Source organism: Hibiscus syriacus, unplaced genomic scaffold (assembly GCF_006381635.1).
Source record: "Hibiscus syriacus cultivar Baekdansim isolate YM2019G1 unplaced genomic scaffold, ASM638163v2 tig00112491_pilon, whole genome shotgun sequence".
Classification (NCBI taxonomy): Eukaryota; Viridiplantae; Streptophyta; class Magnoliopsida; order Malvales; family Malvaceae; genus Hibiscus; species Hibiscus syriacus.
The window spans coordinates 2,041,060-2,064,119 of NW_024063344.1; the positions used below are offsets into that span (position 1 = coordinate 2,041,060).

The following is a 23,060-nucleotide window of genomic DNA, read 5'->3' on the forward strand; positions in this document are numbered from 1 at the left end:
GACAGAAATTACGAACTAAAGACTCAATTGAACAGAGAGTTTGAGATGAAGGATCTTAGTGAAGCGAAGAAGATTCTAGGCATGGAGATATCAAGGGATAAGAAATTAGGGAGGCTTTGTTTATCTCAGAAAGAATATCTGAGGAAGATACTAAAACGTTTTGGCATGAATGAGAAGTCAAAACCAGTTAGTACACATCTTGCTCCTCATTTCAAGCTCGGTGCATCTATGTCACCTACAGATGATGCAGAACGGGAATACATGTCAAATGTTCCGTATATAAGTGTTTTTGGTAGCTTGATGTATGCAATGGTGTGTACGATACCTGATATTTCACAGACAGTTGGGGTTGTGAGCAAGTATATACATGATCCTGGAAAAGAGCATTGGCAAGCTGTGAAATGGATTATGCGGTATATTCTGAACACCGTAGATGTTGGTTTGGTCTTTCAGCAAGACAATCAAGATGGTCAGTGTGTAGTTGGGTATTGTGATTAAGACTATGCAGGTGATTTGGACAAGCGTCGATCAACTACTGGTTATGTGTTTACATTTGCAAAAGCACCAGTCAGTTGAAAGTCCACCTTACAGTCAACAGTGGCTTTGTCTACTACATAGACATAATATATGGCAGTTACAGAGGCTGTGAAGGAGGCAATTTGGCTTCAAGGGTTGATTGGTGAATTGGAAATAGAACAGAAGCACATCAAAGTGCACTGTGACAGTCAGAGTGCTATTCATTTAGCAAAGAACCAGGTTTACCATGCAAGGACGAAGCACATCGATGTTCGATATCACTTTGTACGAAAAATTCTAGAAGAATGTGGAGTTATAATCCAGAAGATTCAGACCACTGAGAATACTGCTGATATGTTGACAAAAGTGGTAACTGCGGTCAAGTTTAAACATTGTTTAGACTTGATTAATATTGTTACAAATTGAAAGATGAATTTGCAGACACTACTGAAGATTGGATTTTTTTAGAGATGTGTGTGGAATTTGTCAAGGTGGAGATTTGTTGGTTTTTTGGCAAATTTTGAATCCCGCATTGGTTTTGTATAAGAAGGAGGGGAAATTCTTTTGTTATAAATAAAGCCATCTTCCTCTTAGTTTAGCATCCCACAAATATAAGCCTTCTTCTATATTAAATGCTATTTGTACACTTTCTCTCTTTTGTAATATTTCCTATATTAGTGAAATATTATTTTAGTAGTGTTCGAGGACGCAGGCATAATTTTGGCCTAACCTCGTTAAATTTTGGTGTTCTCTTTTATGTCTATTTAATAGCTATTGTCGGGTATAATTGTTGTTAATTATTGTCTATAAAAATTATTTGTCTTGGTAGTTCTGAGAGTGAGTTTTAAGAGGGACCATTGTGACCCCTCCACTCTTTCCTGGGAATCTACCTTGGGGTGATTTTTAGTACAATCATTTTCACACTAGTCACCTAGATAATAGTTTTCAAGGTGAATTTATTATTATTAATGAAAATTAACACGAATTCCACAACAATGGGTAGTTCAGTTCCCAGTCAACTAGGACATAACGCCTAGAATTTACTTGACTTAACTTAACTATGAAGACGTCCCTTCCCTCTGAGATTGGTGAATTACAATTCCTACAAATTCTGGATCTCGGTCATCACATTTTGATAGGGCAGCCACCGTCTCAGCTCGCACAACTGCAATGCTATGAGACATTAAACATTCCCCATAACAGATTTTTTGGTCTATTGCATCTACTTTTGACAACATGTTTAATTTTACGTCTGTTCATATATCCTACAATCACTTTGCAGGCCGACTTCCTAATACTAAAACCATTTAGTGAGGCTCCATTTCATAATAACAAAGATTTGAGTGGAAATTCTACTGGTTTTCAGGTTTTCATTTATCACCAATATTCTACAATTTATATAATATAAATAAAAGATTAGTTCTCAAACAATTATGTTTTGTGGATTGATTGAAATTGAACATGTTTTCACATGTCTCTAAAAAAACAAAAGATTAGAGGATTTTTCTTGTATTCTTTTATTTTCGACAATAATGAAAATTCTTTTTTCTCAAAGGTTTCTTTTTTTCACGTTGGTGTGTATTTTATTGTTGATCATTACCTTCATAATATGGTTCTACGATAGAAAATTAAGCACATCAGTAAAGCAACAGAAGGAATTAAATCAAAACATTGTGTTGGGGTAGGAGAATTTGGATGTGTATAGAAAGCTGATCTTCGAACTGGATAAGTGCTTGCTTATTAAGAAACTCCACACATCACCGGAAGATGGAATGACCAACCCAAAAGCCTTTACAAGTGAGATCCATGCTTTATACGCGATACAACGTTATGAAGCTTTATGGTTTTTGTTGCTAAACTGTAAGGAAAACCGAAAAGAAATGAAGCTTCAAGGTATCAAAAGGATAAATGTTATAAAAAGGTGTGCTGTGTGTCTTGTCCTACATGCAGAGTAGTTATTACATATGTTTCCTTTAGACAGCTTTGCGTCGGTAACATCATTTATTTATTTTTATTGTTGAACCAACTGTGCATCGACTCCACAACTCATCTTAGTAAACTTTACAGGTGTTCGGCTTTGAATTCTAGACTTTTCTTAACATTGTATTCTAAAAAATTATCAACAGTTTTTCCTATGTAATCATTCCTTTTGAAGAAACAGAAACAGAGTGATTACCAGCCACATCTTCTTAATCTTAGCCCCTAAAATATCAACCAGCGTTGTCATTGCGATCCACGTGGATCCTAATTATTTATCAGATTTGACACTGACGGTGATAGATGTACAGTTTCGTCGAGAATGTTCACGTGGCAAAAGTGGAATTTCCTTGAGACGCGGCAAATCCCGACAGACACGCCTTACTTATGTACCGCTAGTGTACGCTGTCCTTAAATTGCTACCATCTTCTCGTTTTGGATTCTGTACAGATTCAACAAGAAGAGGAAGAAAACAAACAATGGCGACTCTTACAGTTCCCTCGGTAGTTCCATCAGTGTCTGAAGACTGTGAGCAACTAAGAAAAGGCTTTTCAGGTCTCCCCTTTTTCAGTTTCTTATAACTCCCATTTTTTTAACGTATGTTAATCTAACTATTTATACTTTGATCTTCTCAATTCGATATACAATGATTGATCCTTTTTCTGAGTTTGTTCTGAAATCGAAAATGGTTTTCACTTTACACCAAAAGAGATCCTCTTTTAGGGGTGATCTTGCGATGTCTGCCAAGATCTATGTGGATTGCGTTGAAATACTGAAAAGGTGATCATTGATGTAAACCTTGGATTGATGTTTGATTGCAGGATGGGGAACTAACGAGGACTTAATCATAAATATATTGGGTCACAGAAACGCCGAGCAACGGAACTTGATCCGAAAAACTTATGCTGAGACCTATGGAGAAGATCTCCTCAAGGCACTGGACAAGGAACTCACAAGTGAATTTGAGGTCAGTTTTGCAGAAGCATTTTGCCTTATTCACTGGTACACAATATTGTACATATGCGCATCTTATTGCCTGGAATGATGAATAACGGGAGTGGATTTCTGAGATTCTATCTAACAGAGGCTGGTTATGCTTTGGACTCTTGATCCCGCTGAACGTGACGCACTCTTGGCTAATGAAGCGACCAAAAGGTGGACTTCGAGCAATCAGGTCCTTATGGAAATAGCCTGCACAAGGTCTGCCAACCAACTGCTTCATGCGAGGCAGGCTTATCATGTTCGTTATAAGAAATCGCTTGAAGAGGATGTTGCTCATCACACAACTGGTGATTTCCTTAAGGTAAGTTAAATGGATGCTCAAGTTATCTGTAAAAACCAAATGAAAATTTTGTATATTATGGTAGTAAGTCAATGAAGTTTTCTATTGTTTGTTCTTTGTTGTGAACTGCTTATGAATGCGTCTTTATTCCTTTCAGCTTCTCCTACCTCTTGTGAGTGCATACAGATATGAGGGAGACGAGGTGAACATGAGTCTGGCAAAAACCGAGGCCAAGTTACTCCATGAGAAAATTTCAAACAAAGCTTACAGTGATGATGCTGTCATCAAGGTTTTGGGTACGAGAAGCAAGGCACAGATCAATGCAACCTTGAATCACTACAAAAACGAATACGGAAATGATATAATCGAGGTATTCAAAGTTGGATTGTGGGTGTTCTTTCAGAGCCCGTTATCATTATTTACATATGGTATATTGAATCCCCCTGATACTGATAGGTTTTCATTTGTCTTCGACTCTCCTACCTGCAGGACTTGGATGCTGACCCTAAGGATGAGTTCCTTGCACTAGTAAGGTCCACTGTGAAGTGCCTGGTCTACCCCGAAAAGTATTTCGAGGAGATTCTTCGTCAAGCAATTAATAAACGAGGAACAGATGAAGGAGCTCTTACTAGGGTTATTTCCACTAGGGCTGAGTTCGATTTAAAGATCATAGCGGATGAGTACCAGCGAAGGAACAGTGTCCCACTGACTCGTGCTATCGTCAAGGACACTCGTGGAGACTATGAAAAAATGCTGCTGGTACTTGCAGGACATGACGACGCTTGAAAGGTCTAGCGTGGCTATGGTTTTTTATAATGTTTTTCTCTGTCCTACTGCGAGTATGTTTTATGCTATCTAAGACTATGTTTTGCAGTTAATAATATAACCTCTTGCGTGGAATAAAGGCTTGTGATTTAGATGCAAGATATTGTCAATTAACTCTTGATTTCAGCAGCATAACTTTCCCCCCAAGAATTAGAGTACTTGACCAGCACAATTCAAGCATTATCTCCATAATATTAAGAAGAAGTAAACATGAAATCTAAAAGGAAAGTCACATTAGTCTCAAACGTGATAAAATATAAGACTCCCCAAGTTCGGATCAACAAAAGATAACAAGATACACAATAATACAAGTTAAAACAACATATTGAACAACTAGAAGCAAAATTTCCATCTACATCCTTGGAATTCTTGAAGGTGATTCAACTGATACGAAGCTGTAAAGCCTTCCACCACAACAGGAGGCACCAGAATTCATGTACATTCTATGTATCTTGCAACCCAAGGACATGACTAGTAGTGAACAGCTAGCAACTTTGGAAGCACTAAAATACTGGCAAAGTGACTCCATCACTTTTTCAGGAGGTTTCGCGAGAATATTCTCTTGCAATATGGGCTGGTTCGCAAGATTGTGTGAGGTCGGACAGCTCCAACTAGAGAAGCATGAAGAGGGCCCTGCTTGAGAAAAAATGCTTTGTGATGAAAATCATGAATCTTCATATTAAAACGACTTATACAAGAGATGAAAGGAGCTACTCAGAGAGAGATTTCATTGAAGTTTGGTCAAATACTATCAAAGAATGAAAATGACGAGTATCAAACCTTGGTTACAGCTAAACCAGATTGAATGACATAGTTGGCAAAAGGGTCTTGCAATAATTGTTCAAAGTGTACAACAGAGATCAACTCATGGATGATTTGCGACCGGCTTTCTGCAAAATGCTTGAGGCATTTTTCAATCACATGACTGCTAAATTTCTGCATTGAGAGGTGAACATAGTGCCCTTTGAACTGAGAAAGTAAGTTGCCAGCGGCAGAGGGGACCTTTAGCTCTATGATGTACTGAATAACATAATTTCTGTTTCAGAAACAAGCAAATAGTACAAATCAGAGATCATTTATGTTTCAGAAACAAGCAAATAATGCATAGCGGAGAGATAAATTAAAAAAATTGAAAATCAAATGATAAAATGGGTCTTTCCCTTTGTGGGGGTAGGGGGGAAGGAATGACTTGAGAAAAATGAAGTTAAAATTACTATAATTCTCCTCTAGTAATTCATGATTTTAGCTAATTAATAAGTCATATATGTTCCATAGGATGCATCTATTTCTTGTGTAGCTAATTTTGTTGAATGGCTTTTCTCCCTTTTAGGTGCCAAATATGTACAAAAATCTGCAAGACATCAGAGCTTAATTTGTTATATTTATTCTTAATATCAAGTGAGTACATCTCATGATCATTTGACCTCACTTACAAGGAACAGAAATGGCTAATGAATTATGTTCATTAAAAAAGATCTACGACTCTCAGAAACTTGATCAGTAGGTATAGAAAATCCCAACGAATTGTGACGATATACATGAACTTTTACATTAGATAAGGGTTTATAGTTTTTATATAGTTCATTAGCATGAAAAAATTTATATAAATGCATAAATGGATTGATCTTTCTTTAAGCCTGATCCGAGTTTACTCATTGAGATTATAGAAGCAAATTGATAAGCTAACTTAGTCATCAAAACCACAATGAGAATTTTATTTGTCCGAAAACTAGGATGAAAGAAACAAACAGGAATCACTTAGCCTTAGCTTATTACCCAAAAGGATCTTGAGCAAGAAGAAGTCCATTTCTGGAAACTTGAGTAATTAGGTTATCTCGATGTTGCCTAGTAGAATGAGCAATGCAGCGTTGCAACACACAGCATCCATGACGATGAGTAGCAATATCTACACAAAATTGTACAGCAGCCTCAAAAATAATCTGGCATTGGTAATTAACAGAAACAAAGAGAAAAAAAGTTCAGAATCAAACTTGACAAAAAGTACATGCATATGAAAATGCACAGCAACAAAGTAGAGACGGAAACATCTACACAGGAAATGAACCAATGCCTGCTAACTACAGTTTGAATAAGAAGCATACTTCCGGAAGAATTCTATGCATAGGTAGCATATGAGCAGACACAGAGTGTGACAATCAAGACTAGAACTGACAATTTGGACATAATTCTAGTCTTTAGTTCATTACCCTGACTTATCATGAAAAATTGCAAGCTAAAAGAGATTCTCCCATGGACTAAGAATTCGGTTCTCATGCAGCGGGAATATGCCAATACTGTAATTAAGACAGTACCGGGAAGAAATATTTCTGCCTGTTTACAAGGCAGGCTTACCAATCATGAGTTAAACTATTTACCGATCTCTCATAATACACACACAAAAGGTACTCTGCACTGACCAAGAGGAGAAACACACTCAAACAATGTGTATTGCATAAAACCCAATAATGCAACCAAGCATAGGTAATAGGCCATAGGATAAAGACCTCCAAGGTAACCATACAACTTTATTTAGAAGACTTGACCACCCATGTAAAGATGCAATGAAAACAAGATATATCAGCCCAAATAATTAACTAGAAATGAACCATGTAGTAGATTGACATGATGAAATGGGACTGTAGTTGATGGCCAATATTATGCTCTAAGTATCATATATATGTAAAAACAGAAGAATGATCATGATTAGGATCATCTGTGAACACTAATATTGAACCTCGGAAGTTAAATCACCCTCCTCATTTTACCTTATTATCTTCATTGTCAAGGCATTGCAAGCAGCGCTGCAAGACATGATTTCCATTGAGATCCTTGATAAGATCGAGAATTCCAGGTTTAAGAGCATATTTGATAAGAGAAATCTGATGTTTGGATTTGAGAGTCTCAATCAACCTCTGTACTACACGAGTACTGAGATATAGAAATATATTAGCTTAGCAACAAATATATGTGTATTTAAAAAGAATACAAAAACAAAGAATATCACTAAAATGAAAAGAGAATGGAGAATGAAATGATAATGAAGCAGTTACCCATGTGTGTTTAAGGAAATCCTCACTAGCTGTCCTGCTTCTTTTGTCACCATGAGAACAATCTGCAGTCTTTGTTCTTCAGTGCACACATCCAGCAACTTTTGCACAAGGTAGTTGCCAAAGGGATCCATCATAAGTTCAACAATATTATGAATAATTTCATTGAATATTATTTGAACATCTAAATAGCTTCCTTCATCAAATATCCTTTGTAAGAAGCGACAATCATTCTGGTCCTTAGCCATATAATTAATACATCCTCGAAACTCAACCAAGGAATATGGACTTGGCATTAGTCTTACATTTTTTCCATGATTTCTATCAAGTTTAGATCTTTTATCTTTAAGGTTTTGCATTGCAATCCCTTTGAGAGATTTTTTCTTATGACACTTGAATGAATCATGGCCCAAGTTGTCAACAACACCATACTTCAAATCTCTTCCTTGTTTGATGACACTATGATCCTCCACAATAGGAATCTTACTGTGCAAGAACCCAGGAGAACTCAAAGAATCAGTGACACCTCTACCTCCATTACCATCCATTCCGCATTGCTGTGAGTAGACAAAAAGATTATCACAGTAGGGCCTTGTACTTAAGGCATTCTGTAATAGAATTCCCCCATTGTTAAAACTCCTGCACTGCTCCATTCTCTTCTCCGAAATATAGTCTCTCCGGTTATTGTACCAACTCGGTTTTGAAAACAAATCATTGGACTGATTGTAACCAATACCATAAGACCCCAATGAATCATCCTTTTCGTTTCCACCAAGCAATGTAGACCTCATGACATCATTACCATCAAAACACGTAGAAACTTGTTGTGGATAAGATTGAAACCCTTTGTTAAACCCTTCATATGAACTATACTTTCCAGCATTATAAGAAGAAACAGCATCGACACAAAGGCCCAAACCATATGGATCGCTCTCGGATCCCCTCCTTTCAGCAGAATCAACTCCATTTATTTCTTCATCTCCAATATGCATTTGGTATAGATTCTCACACAAATCAAAACCATCATGGACCCTTTTATTTTCATTTGCATTATTATTTCCGAAATGAAAATCAGGTAATCCATAATGATGAAAATTGGGTCGTTGTTGTCGTCGGTCTTCAAATGGTGAACTTTTTTCAGGTGAAGGAAACCCAATAGAGAAGGAGCGTGAAGGAGGAGGAGAAACTCGAGTCATTGGTGAATAGTGTTGACGATTGAGAAATGGAGGAGTTTGAGGGCTCTCACTCGATAAAGTTTCAAGCTCACTATTTCTCTTCATGTCCCTTATCTCGCCCACTTTAAACATCTTCTCAAAACCCAAGACCCAAAGAAAAAGAAAACAGAAAGCTCACAACGAAACAGAAAAACGTTTCCTTTCCGGTAACGATTGCTCTTTTGGCTGATTTGGTTTCTCAAGGTTTTTTCTTTCGAAAAAGAAAGCAAACAACAATGGTTATGGTTTAAGCTCACTACATGGCAGTAGATGAGCAGGCACTACATTCTGAGAATATATATATATACTCACTGAGCCTTGGAGACTTGAATTGCGGTTTTTATTTTTGATATTTGTCGTTGTTGGTTTTAATCATCGGTATTTAACTTAAATGCAAAACAGAATGCTTGATTTTCTCATATGATTGACTTAATTTCATTAATTTATACAATTAGTTTAGTTTTTTAATCAGTGAAAACAGAGATTGAGATAATTTTATAGCCGTTGAAAACAAAGATTCTAAGATTAAAACGTAGTGTGATCCGACCTTTTGGGATAATATAGGACAGAGCTACCGCACCAGAATCCGTATTCCTCTAATAAAATATTAACTTGTTGCCCAAGAATATCGATTTGAAAAGGTAAAAATTTTATACAAGGTTTTTATATTATTTTTTCAATATTTAGTTTTCAATTTCAATTTGTTATTTCTAGTTTATTGTTTAAAATGTATTTTTTTTTTTAAAGTTTAACTTTTTATTAATTATATCAAATAATTTATCATAATTATTTTAAAAACGAGGATTCATTAAGTTGTAGTAGCTAGACTAGAGAGTGTAAGACAACTCTATATCCCGATGGAATGTCGCATAATGTACAGAGGCATCTCACTTTTAGGGTAAAGGTGTCTCAACATTTTGTGAGCTACAAAATAAAGGTATATCAACTCTTTTGGTTGGTATAAGAAAGAGAGAATGAAGAGTCTCTTTGGTTAGGGAGAAGCGGAGATGTCTCATTGCTCTCGGTCAGTAGAGGAGACAATTCACCCCAATGGCACTACAGGAGGAGCGGAGGAATCTCCACGCCCCCGGAGAAGTACTGCAGGTTGGGCTAAGGCATCTTCGCTTATAAAACCAAAAGAGGATTTCTCTTGCTAGGATAAAGGCATCTCGATGCTCTTTAAAACACAATAGAGGAATTTCTATTGTTGGAGCGGAGACAACTCGTCCCCTTGGGTAAATTCCATAATTTGTATATTTGGGGAGGATGCAACTATACGCCCTTGTAGAGACTACAAGCTGAAGCTTTTACATCCAAGGGTTTGAAATATGTTTCTATTTTAATCAGCATTGGAGCTGTTGCCGGGCTTACAACAATCCTTCTAGTTGGTCTATACGTCCAGGTGAAGTGATTTGGAATTTCTATGTTTTTGTTATGTGATGACATTCTTGAGTAACATGTTCTAAGTGCACATGATGAAATGCTTGATAGAGTGTTTCTCTGAGCAGTCTCGATTATATCTTGGGCTTGGAAGTGATGGTTTAGTGCCTTCAATATTTGCTAAAGGGCATCCGAAACGTCACACGCCTGTTCATTCTCAAGTCTGGGTAGGCATTATTGCTGCTGTTTTGGGAGGGCTATTTAATGTGCATGTCCTATCACACGTTCTTTCAGTTGGCTCACTGGTATGTCCATTTCTTTTTCTTTTTTGAGTAGTTTTTGCCCAATACTTGCTTAATTGTATATGGTCGTTAAGTTGTCCATTCCTCAGAAATTTAGGTGTGTCCTGCTTCAGCATATGCTATATTTCATAGTATCATGTGTAGGTTATTGGAGTAGTTTATTTCAGCTTTGGATGGAAGTGGATGTGTATCTGCAGAACTTATTTCTTTCTACTAATGTTTTAACTATACAGTGCATTTGTTGGTTTCTGTCAACATGAAGTAATATATTGAAGTGCTTGTGTTGGATGGTTGTGGGGTCGAAGGAAAGTACTTTTGCATAAATTAAGTTGATGTTTTGAAGGAGAAACTGCGTTTTGTGTACATAATTGTGAAGTACATGCATCTCATTTTATGCTTTGATTTTTATCAGGCTGGCTATTCCGTTGTTGCTGCATGTGTTGTAACTCTTCAAAATGCATGGCAACCTGGTGTGAAGGTGTCTTATGGATTGTCATACTGGCATGCTGTGGATTTGCTACAGGAGTTCTTTATCGTGTTGGTGCTTCCTTTATTTATATGATTGTTGCATTGGTGATAGCCATATAGGCTTGTGCTGCTCTTTGTTTTGGTCAGATGAATGAATTTATCTCCATACATAATTTGTTTTTCTACTTTACCTTTCCAATGCCAGGAAGAATGTAACTTTATTGGTGTACATTTGTGTTAATTTGGGTTCAAGGTTAGATTGATTGCAGTTTTGGCTTTTCACATTTTCTTTCTGCTTGGTTTAAAATGGTCAGCTGAATATTAGAACTATCTGACAAAATCCTTCATTTGTGAACCTGAATATTCACTTTATCCATTGCTATATCCTTCATATGCGACATTACTATGAACTCTCACTCTCGTTCTTCCAGATCTCGAACGCTGAGAATTTGAGGAACCTAAAACATCACTCTCATTAGACATCTCCAAATTTTCAGAACCCAAATAACAAAACCCCTTACCTCTACTCTTATTAGAATTATCCGACGAATCATTCATTTGAGAACCAGAAGATTCACTGGAGCCATTTTCAGATCCTTGATATGTGACATTACTATGAACTCTCTCACCCCTCCTTCCAGATCTCGAAGGCCGAGTAACTTCCCCTCCAAATTTCCAGAAGCAAAACCACCAAATCCCCAATCTCTACTGTTATTAGAACCTTCGGGCGAATCCTTCATATGTGAACCAGAAGGTTCGTTTGATCCATAGTCAAATTCAGGAATAGCCCGCCTTGCAACCCTGGATCTTAAACTCCTAACAGGCAACCCTAAAGGTTTATAATCTACAAAAGAACTTGATTCACCATACTTTTCAAGACCACAATTTGGTTGAGCCAACACAACCGTGGATTCTCCTTGAAAATACTTAGAACTCATGCTTGAACAACATTTTCCTCATAAGGGTTTTCAAAGCCACCGTTTTTAACATTAAAACTCCCAGCATTATCCTGTCCACTATACCCTGTCCACTATAGTACATCGAATTACTAAAAACGTTTCAAAAATAGATGAAACATGGAACATCCCAGAATCATACGACTGGGTACCATCGAGGTTACCATTATCAACATTTCTACGACAAAACAAACCATAAGAAACAGCAATGCCAATGAAAAGAAGGTGAAGAAGCTCCCAAAACTTGTTGAGTATTGTTTCGTTTGACGAAATCTGGAGCTTGGGAAGGGAACGATGGGATTGCAATGAGAAAAAAAGCGAAAAACAACAGCTTACCAGCAAAACGTACGTAGTTATTGCTGTTACTGTTCCTAGTTCCTACACATGCTGCTGTTAACCCTTGCTGTGGAGGGTCTAATTGTAAAGCGAGGATATGAATCTGTCATTGACGAAGGGCTTTCTTTGTCGTCGTTAGGGTTTCGCTTCCCATTTTGGAGTTAAAAAATTTAGAAAAAACTGAATGACTAAAAAATGACAAAAAAAAAATAATATGGATTGATTGAAGAAAGGAAGACTTTGAAACCAAGGAAAATAGTTTGGTTGCAAAGAGAGTAATGTTAGCCGGAGAGAGGGAGCAGAATTCAAATAGTTTGGGCTTTCCAGCTAGAGGTAGTAGGAGATGCTTGATATCGAATCATATTACCTGTGAATCAGCTGTTTTCCTCTCTGTTTATTGTTTTTTCCCTTTAAGTAGATAGATCTTGTCACTCATTGATTGTAATGAAGTAGAAAGAAAAACAAGAGTTCGAGAATTGAACAAGAGAGTTAAGTTTAGATGGGGAAAATAGAGTGGAGATGATCTTATCTATAAGCTAAGTAGTATTTATTATCAATGTAGGAAACTTTTTACTTGTAATACATTGATTTTTACTGAATTCAAGATAAATAAGTGCACTTAATACACTTTTTCCCCATAAATATTATCTTTAATTGACCATAGATTAATTGTTATAGTATATATGAAACTAATAATGATAATATTGAAATTGAGTGCATTGTTGAGGACTTGGATCCTAATGTAGTTGATAGAGGATTAAATGTATTTGAAATTTATTTCACCATAACATCATCTTTCTGAGCAACTTGAAATCCTCATGTTGCTGTGTTTTTGTCTGTTGTAAACTTCTGTTGTCAAATTGTTGTTATTTTGTTTATACTTTTGGGCTCAAATGGGATCTTACCTTTTCAGGGTGACATCTCAAAGAAAAGCCCAAAGTGTTCAATTTTGGGGCTTAAAGGAGTACTTCTGAGATTATAATTTCTAGCTTTGTGAATCATTTCATGTACAGTGTTCCCTTAATTTCTCTCTTTCGATTGCCAAAGCTTGTTTGAATGAAATAGGAACAAAATTAAAAGGCTGTGCTACAGTGTACTGATGTAGTGATAAATGCCATCATTTTATTTCCATTCAAAGTTCAATGATGATTTGATGCTAATAGCATCATTTTCTCACAAAACTATTGAATGCATTATATGGCATGATAAAAATATCATTATGGAAATTAGTTGGATTTGATTTGAGTCTTTTGAGGTTTAACTTCAGCCAAACTTAGCAGTCTCAATTTGATTGAGCCAACACAACCGTGAGTTCCCCTTGAAAATACCTAGAACTCCATGCTTGAACAACATTTTCCTCGTAAGGTTTTTCAAAGCCACTGTTTTTAACATTAAAATTCTAGCATTACCTTGTCCACTATAGTACATCGAATTACTAAAATCGTCTTCAAAAATAGATGAAACATAGAACATCCCAGAAACATACGACTGGGTATCATCGAGATTACCATTATCAAACAAAACAGAGAGTGTTGTAGTTCATACTAGAACTCATCAGAATGTTAAAGAAAATAATCAAACTTGATGTTCATCAAAGAAGTACACCACACTTTTATACAAGAAGGCTTGTATAACAGCCTTAACAGACTTAGCTAACAACCTCATAATCAACCTCTAACAGCTACAACTATGTAACTAACCACTAACTAATCCACACAGCTCACACGCATACAGCTGCCAACCATGCACGTAGCATGTACACATGCACTTATACTTCAACATTCTCCCGTCCTTCTCGGTTCTCTCATTCTCTGCCATCTGCACTTGTTGTAGAAACACTGCATGTGCAGACTTTGCCAAGGGTTTCGTCAACCCATCAGCAACCTGGTGCTCTGCAGGCACATAGTTCACTTGAACCGCCCCACAAGCCACTTTCTCACGCACAAAGTGTATATCCAACTCTATATGCTTCGACCGAGCATGAAACATCGGATTAGCACTCATGGCAACTTGTATTGTCACTCCACACCACAGGAACCACAACAACCTCTTCACCCATATCAGACAACAACGATCGAATCTAGACTACTTCAGCCACTGTGTCCACAATGCTACTATACTCGGCCTCTGTCGTCAACCGAGCCACAGTCTTCTGCCTCCTTGCACTCCACGAAACCAAATTACACCTAAGAAACACGCACGAGCCCAAGATCAACCTACGGTCATCAACGTTACTGGCTCAATCAGCATCAGCAAATGCGGTCAAGCAGCAAGACTCCGACACAAGGGCCAACCTAAACACCAAGCCACAGTCGATCGTCCCACTCAAATATCGTAAAATCCTCTTGACAGCAAGCCAATGGCCATCACAAGGCCGATGCATATACTGTGCCACTCGATTAACATTGAACGTTATATCTAGCCTTGTATGACTCAAATACAGCAAAGAACCAACAACGCTTATGTACATGCACGCTTCTGTAAGTAACTTCCTAGCATCACATGTCAATTTGGGTGCGACTAGCATTGGCGTAGGTACTGGCTTAGCATTGAGCATACATGTTTGCTCTAATAATTCACGAACAAATTTTCGTTGACTTAGCACTAGTTGATCAGATGACCTATTGACTTCAACGCAAGAAAATAGCCAAGCTCACCCAAGTCTTTTAAGGAGAATTTCTCACCGAGCAACCTGATAACTTCATCAACAACACTACTCTACTCTCGGGTAATAATGATATCGTCTACATACATCAGGACAAGCATACGAATTCTACTAACTCGTCGCACAAACAAGGACGCATCCGTTGATGTACCACAAAATCCCAACTTCAACAAAAAATGATACAGCTTGGCATACCACATGAACGGTGCTTGGCGCAGCTCATACAACACCTTCTTCAGCTTGCAAACCAGCCGAGTGCCATCACTAGCTACTCGTTCAAAGCCTGGTGGTTGCACCATGTACACTTCTTTTCCAAGCTCACCATTAAGGAATGCATTATTAACGTCCACCTGCCTTAAGTTCCATCCACGAGTCACTGCTAGTGACAACACAACATTTACTGTGTTAGGTTTCACCACCGTACTGAATGTGTCATTGAAGTCATGACCAGGCACTTGTGAATACCCTTGTTCCATGAGCCTAGCTTTATGCCTCAACACCGACCCATCATCATTGTGTTTAACCTTGAACAGCCACTTACATCCAACCGCTACTCGTCCTTCTGGTAACAGTTCAAGCACTCACGTACCATTCCTTACCAGTGCATCATACTCAGCAAGCACAACCTCTTTTCATTTTGGTTCTCAAAGAGCTTGAGCAATCGTGCACAGCTCACTGGTACTGCCCTTAACTTGTGTAACAAACACCCTCGGTTTAAAAATACCTTGTTTACTACGAGTTACCATCGGATGTGCATTATTAACCACTGAACACATTATGACGTCTTCACACTGTCTAGGCACATCAACTTGAACCGACTCATCTACCAACGCCTCACCAGGCTACTCCACCTGTCCTGGCATCACATTTTCCAAACTATCATGTGTACCAATACTGACACTCTCGGTAGACTGCTCAGCACTGCTGCTTGACTCCCAAACTGTAGCAGCTTCAGGCACTGTGCCACTATATACTGGCGTACAACCATCTGTACGTTGAGTAGCCTGACTCGGACCTATACACACCTGCAAGGAGTTACACACACGTCGAGCAATAGGAACTACCATCAGTGACACCCCAACATCCGAGTTTCTAGAAGCTATCAAGTCCTCCTTGTTCACATATTCAGCAAACGGAAACACATGCTCATCAAAGACTACATGACGAGACATATAAACGCGTACATCCGGTGCTAAACATTGATACCCTTTATGATTCACACTGTAGCCCAAAAAAATACACGGTTGTGACCTGTATGAAGCTTATAAGGCTGAAATGAGCACAAATGAGGGAAGCATCTACAACCAAACACCCTCAGGTGATCATACGTTGGAGGTTTCCCAAACAACCTCTCAAAAGGGGTACACCCTTGAAGTACCTTAGTTAACAGCCTGTTAATTAAATGGACTACTGTTACAACTGTAAACGACCAGAATTTCAAGGATAGAGAAGCTCGAGCCAGCAGTGTTAACCCCATCTCAAACACGTGCCTATATTTTTATTCCACAACCCATTTTACTGGGATGTGTGAGGACATGTCACCGATGTTGAATCCCACATCGTGCAAGCACAGTTGACAGGGAACGAAACTCACCTCCCCAGTCACTTTGCACAGCTTTAACCACTTGGCCAATTTGTGTATGCACTAACTACTGAAACAACTGAAACTCTCGAACTGCTTGCCCTTTTTCCTTCAATAAATACACCCAAGTGTGTCTTGAAAACATCTACAAACGATACATAGTATCGGAATCCGTTCGACAAAATATGTCCCGGTCCCCATAGGTCAGTGAACACTAGCTGAAACGGAAATTCGTACCTAGTTTCAGATGCACTAAATGGAAGCTTGTGGCTTTTACCCATATGGCACGGAACACACGTTGGAAGCAACTCTTTATTTACATTACTTGGCAAAGATATATTACATCGTTTACAAACTAGCATCAACACCTTATAGGATGGATGACCTAACCGATCATACCATAGTACATATCTACTACTACTAGATTCATTAGCCATATTTGCTTTAGTACCTCGATCACGACTAGGTTGAAAATTGCCAAATTCATATAAGCCACCAACTTCTCTTCCTCACAGCAGCACATCGCCAGATTTCTCGTCTCGAACCACACAGTGATCAGCATGAAACTCCAAGAATATTTTATTATCCCTAGCAAGCTTGGACAACGATATCAATTTCTTAGTTATTGAAGGTACATGTAGTAAATCACTTAGTATTAAGGAGTGAGCTGAACTATGAACAGAGGCTTGACCAACTTTAGCAGTTGAAAAGCCTGTACCATTGCCTATAGTTAGCTTACCAACACCTGTGTAATATGAACCATATTCAACTTCTGCAGCATCAGAAGTAAAGTGATAAGTGGCGCCTGAATCTACAAACCACGGGCAGGAGAAGAACTTATCGCAACTACATTTGCAAGTGGTCTGAGTCGATCTTGACTATTCAAACCTGTTGCATTTACACTTGGTTTGCTTGCACAGGCACAAACATTTGAACTATAGTGACACACATTAGCTGAAGGCAACCTTTTCATGTACGAGCTCCTCACATCTGACTCATCCACTCCAGAAAATGACTTGTCAAACCTGTACCAACACCGATTGACCAGGTGATCGTTTTTCCCACATAGCTGACATTGAACCTTGGCACTTCCTCGACCACGACTAGAGGTGCACAAAAAATCCGAATATCCGATTTTGTGCAAAAAATATCCGAAACCGATTTGGGAAAAATCGATTTTTTTTAAACCGGATTGGATATTTTAAAACCGGATAGTATAACCAGTTTGGGAAAAAAATTAGAAAAACGTTTTTTTAACGGATAAAAAACCGGTTTGAAAAAAATCGGTCTGGGTTTAAAAAAATAGCTGTTAATATAGCCGTTGGGGGGTTTTGTGACCATTTTTTTCCTTAAAAATTTACCATTTTACCACCCTAAACATGTATAAATAGGTTGGGGATGTATTTGGTTGATTACAACTTTCCAAATCTTATTACACAACACCTAAACATCTCTCAAATCTTATTTTTGTAATTTTTTGTTCATCATGAGTAACACGGTTGAATCTTCCGTCGGGGGAAACCTTGAAGTCGTGAGAGTGATCGAACACAATCGAAACAAAGATATTTGGGATCACTACGATTTATGTGAGATGTCAAATGGCTTGAGGAGGGCGCGTTGTAAACTTTGTCTAAAGTTGCTTGCACCGGAAGGAAACACAACGTTGAAGAACTATTTGACAAAATCATGCAAGGCACTTCGCTCAAGATCGGATCCAAGTCAATCGAATCTTACACCGCCAGGTGGTGTTTTGTTTACGACAACGAAAAATTACGAGAAGCGTTTACAAATTTCATGATTACAAAAGCATTGTTGTTCGACCACTTTGATGACGAAGATTTCACGACAACAATTCAACAACTAATGCAACCACGTTATACTCAAGTAAGTTGTTCTACCCTTAGAAGAGATGCTATAAAAATGTGGCGTACGGCGAGGGAAAAATGATTTTAGGATTCCAAGAACACCGTTATGGTGTGTCGCTTACATGTGACGCTTGGAGTTCCCCTCATAATACCGAAAATTTTTTTTAGCCGTTACGGCACATTGGTTAGATCAAGATAATTGGCAAATGATGAAAAGAACAATCGCATTTGAATTATTCGATGAGCCGCATACCGGTGCTAATTTATTTACACTTTTAAAAAGGGTAATTTGTTTTTATAAATTTGAAAATAAAGTTTTTTCTATATCCTTTGATAATGCATCGAATAATACAAACGTGGTTCCAAGATTGAAAATATTACTTTCACCAATTTTAGACGGTGTGTTTTTTCATACCCGTTGCGTTGTACACATAATTAATTTATTCGTGCAAGCCGGTTTGGAGGTTATTGAGCTTATTAGATTAGAATTTAAAGCAATGATAAAATCGATTATTTGTAACAACAACAAAAGACTAAATGATTATAAACGATTTTGTAAGTCATTAATAAAAAAGCTTTGGGTCCTAATTTGGATTGTCCAACTCGTTGGAACTCAACTTGGATGATGATGCATATCACCTTAAGGCAAAGGGAAACATTGCAAACATTTCACAATCGACTTTTCGAGATGGGTCATGTCCCAAACATTTATCCGGATTCGAGTTGGGAAACTATAGCCAAAATAACCGATTTGCTTGGGGTTTTTAAAAATGCAACAACTTTTTTATCCGGTGTTTATTACCCTACTAGCCCGTTGGTTCTTAATCAAATATTTTTGTTGGCTATCCGACTAAATGACTTTGAATTTGAAACCGAAGGTTTTCAAGAAATTGGCTTTGCAATGAAGGAAAAACTTTTAAAATATTTTAAATAGATTTCCCCCCATTTTTACATGTGTCGCCGCTTTAAACCCAACGTTAAATGTTGGCGGGGTTGAAACACTAATTGAACAAATTGCGTTTGCTTTTAATCTAACTGATGATGAACCCAACTTTGTCCAAAACCAAATAAATTATTTTAACAAATATTTTTGAGATATGTTTGCAATTTATTTAACTAAATACGGATCAAGTAGTGTAATACATGATCAAATGAGAACGAATGCAGAATCATCTAGTAGACGTCAAGTAACATGAATTTGTCACTTTTTAACACTCTTGTAAATTCTCAATCCAAATGATCACGTACTACCACCCAAGTAGTGAGTTGGGAAATTACATGTCATGCGATTTTCTATCAAAAATGACATTTGAAGAGTTTGAAAGTTTGGATATTTTGGCTTGGAAGAAAGAAAATGAAGCACAATTTTCGATTCTAGCCGTCATGGCCCGTGATTTACTAACCGTCCAAGCTTCTACGGTAGCTTCGAAATCTGCTTTTTCTGTTAGTGGCAGGGTTATATCTCAACGAGATCAAGACTAAGTCCCGAGTCGGTGGAAGTATGCATTTGTTTGAAGGATTATTTGGATAGAGCGGCTCGGAAGCAACATATCACCACCTTAGAAGATGCAATTGATGCCGATTTGGAAGCAAACTTACACATTGAATAAGTCGAACTTGAAATATCCCCTCCAAATGAAGAAGGCGAAGATGATGAAGAAGAGATGACGATGTAGTTTATTTTTAAACTTTATTTCAATTATCATAAACTTTGTTTCAATTATCGAACTTGGAAGTTTTTAAGTATTTGAATTTATTGAACTTGGAGGTTTTTAAGTATTTGAATTTATCGAACTTGGAAGTATTTAAGTATTTCAATTATCGTAAACTTTATTGCAAATGATGACGATGTAATTTTAATAATATTAAAATCGATTTTTTTATATCCGGTTTTTTTTAAAAACTGTTTTTTTTTCAAACTGAAACCGGTTACACCAGTTACATCATTGGCCCTCCAAACTGGTTATGATCCGAACCAGTTTTTTTATAAACCGGCTTTTTGGCTTGGTGAAAAAATCGGATCGGATTTAAATCTGGCTATGTGCATCTCTAACCACGACCAGCCTGATTGTTGTAGGTTGTGTGCCTATCTGTCTTGACTTGATCTTGACGTGCATATCGATCACACCTATCACCCACAACATTTTTTGCCTGTGCTAAATTAGCAACAACAACTATACAGTCAAAGCGGGTGAAATTTTTCTACTGGGTCTCAGCATCAAGAAGCACCGAGACTACTCCTTCCAGCGTCAAGGCATCCCGACTAGCTGATAGCACGGTTAGAACCGCCTATATTCTGCTGACAAGCCATTCAAGATCGTGGCAATATGCTCAAGATCGGACACCGGGCTGTCACACGACGCTAATGTATCACATATCTCTTTGACCTGAGAGATGTACATGTGCATCCCTAAGTCACCTTGATGAACTGCCTTAAGTTGATAGTGCAAGTTCATCACTGTCGTCGTCGATTTATAAGCAAAAATCTTGTTTATAGTTTTTCATACCTGTGCAGCCGTTTCTGCCCCCACTAGATACGACAGCAAAGATGGATTAACCGTAGACAATAGTCATGACGCCAAGGCACTGTCTTGGGCCACAAAGACCTTGTGATCTTCATTTCTGCAACCGTTCCATCATCCAGTACAACCGTCGCAGACGGAGGAGCAATTGAGCCAGATAGCAGCTTCTCAAGACGATGACTTATCACCGTTAACAGCACTTGTTGTTTCCACAACAGGAAGTTCCGATCGTCTAAACTGACACTCAATCATTTGTTGGTGAACCCTTTCGAAGCAAGTCCCAAGCAGTCAGAACTGCTCACAACACCACTAGGGAGTGGAGAGATCGGAGGCATCATAACAGCGATGTATACTCAGCTGACAACGAACAGATTTTCACCACGCCACTAGACCACCAGCATCTGATACCATGTTGTAGCTCATCCTAGAACTCATCAGAATGTTAAAGAAAGTAATCAAACTTGATGTTCATCAAAGAGGTACACCACGCTTTTATACAAGAAGGCTTGTATAACAGCCTTAACAGACTTAGCTAACAACCTCATAACCAACCTCTAACAGCTACAACTATCTAACTAACCACTAACTAATCCACATAGTTCACACGCATACAACTGCCAACCATGCACGTAGCATGTACACATGCACTTATACTTCAACAGAGAGGAAAGGGAAAAAACAATATTGATTGATTGAAGAAAGAAAAACTTTGAAACCAAGGGAAATAGTTTGGTTGCAAAGAGAGTAAAGTTAGACAGGGAGAGGGAGCAAATTTGAGAAGTATGATTATTGTAATAATTGCCCATGGCCGTTGCAGTAAATGACTAAGTTGAATTTCCCCATTATAGCTCTGTAATGGGTGGAAATGATCAAAACTGTTGCTTTTTTGTGTCAGAAAGACCTTGAACTCCACTGTATATATGGAAAAGGATTTTCCCTTTAAAAAATTTGTTTGGTGAGATTTATGGATCGAAGTAAGTGAATCAGCGATTATGGCTAAAACATAGAAATTTGTGGAACCTAGCGTAGAGGATATACTAAGGAGAATCAAAAGCAACTATGAGAAGATCGAGAACTTAATTAAACAGTAATAATTTCTATTTCGAAATCAAGTGTCCTGTTTAAAATTTGGAAAATGATTAGAAATAACCCTAATTGTGTAGGATTGATTTGATCCTATCACAGTTTTAAACCCGTTGAAGCTCTTAAAACTGCACTCGAGGACTCTCCTCCCCAAGACGATCATTGCAAGGTTTGGTACTAATTACTAAAAAAACACTTTTTTCAATTGCTTTATTTAATTATAGAAAGAATTAAACTTTTCGTTTTTGGATTTTGACATTTGCAGTTTGCGAATTGGACAGTTGTGCATAAAGCATTAATGGCTATAAAAGACGTAGAAGGAATGCTCCTTTCTTTAGATCCCAAGTATTATGATATTCTTATGAAGTGAGTATGATTATCGTCCATTGGACTATGTTGTCATGAGATTTTCCTCTTTTACTATGTATACTGATTAACAGTTTGATTGCAACCATTTTAGTTTATAGAGGATGTTGCAAATCACAGATTTGCTTTCTGATTGACTCGGCAGATATAGGACTGGATTGTTCCCATAGTTGAATATTGTTTGATGAATTGTTCTAGCTCTGGGAAAATAATTGTTTTCCTTGCGGGCACATTCTCTGTAGTTTGCATGTTTGATATTGCGAATCAGTGATGACGATGATTGTTATGTTTTTCAAGGTATGTATATAGAGGATTGTCAACCGGAGATCCCGCCACCTGTGATCGATGCCTTAAGATCCATGAGAAGCTGGCAGAGAAAGCTGGTTTTGGATGCATACTCCGTTCCCTTGCAGACACTGTGAATACAGTTTGACTCTAATTGGCCCTTCTTCCCTTGGCATTTTCTCCTCATTACTGCACATGTATGAGAAACACAAATTTTGTTTCATGTCTTCATTATCACTACAGTTTTGAAGCCTGGTCAAATTGAATAATGGTTAGAGTCGGAGACTATAATTTATAATAAAATTAATAATACAAATATGTAGCTTTTTAGCTTGAGATAGTGGGAGTCCTTGATTATCGAATCATATTACCTGTGAATCGGCTATTTT

General features: G+C 37.7%; 2 protein-coding genes and 1 pseudogene across 2 annotated transcripts; 2 read left to right on the plus strand and 1 right to left on the minus strand.

The window, feature by feature from the left end:
* The first annotated feature begins 2,892 nt into the window (after positions 1-2,892).
* Positions 2,893-23,017, plus strand: LOC120180136 (annexin D1-like). Its single transcript, XM_039185524.1, has 7 exons — positions 2,893-3,048; positions 3,315-3,460; positions 3,578-3,796; positions 3,933-4,145; positions 4,265-4,564; positions 17,343-17,348; positions 23,003-23,017. Exons 1-5 carry the CDS (start codon positions 2,973-2,975, stop codon positions 4,559-4,561), a joined length of 951 nt encoding a protein of 316 aa, XP_039041455.1. The 5' UTR covers positions 2,893-2,972; the 3' UTR covers positions 4,562-4,564; positions 17,343-17,348; positions 23,003-23,017.
* On the minus strand, positions 4,893-8,955 carry LOC120180134 (putative pumilio homolog 7, chloroplastic). The gene is made up of 5 exons (XM_039185523.1): positions 7,651-8,955; positions 7,366-7,528; positions 6,377-6,540; positions 5,381-5,636; positions 4,893-5,233 (listed from the first exon to the last, which is right to left on the minus strand). Exons 1-5 carry the CDS (start codon positions 8,952-8,954, stop codon positions 5,129-5,131), a joined length of 1,992 nt encoding a protein of 663 aa, XP_039041454.1. The 5' UTR covers position 8,955; the 3' UTR covers positions 4,893-5,128.
* LOC120180137 lies at positions 21,930-22,842 on the plus strand (annotated as a pseudogene).
* Positions 23,018-23,060: the final 43 nt, after the last annotated feature.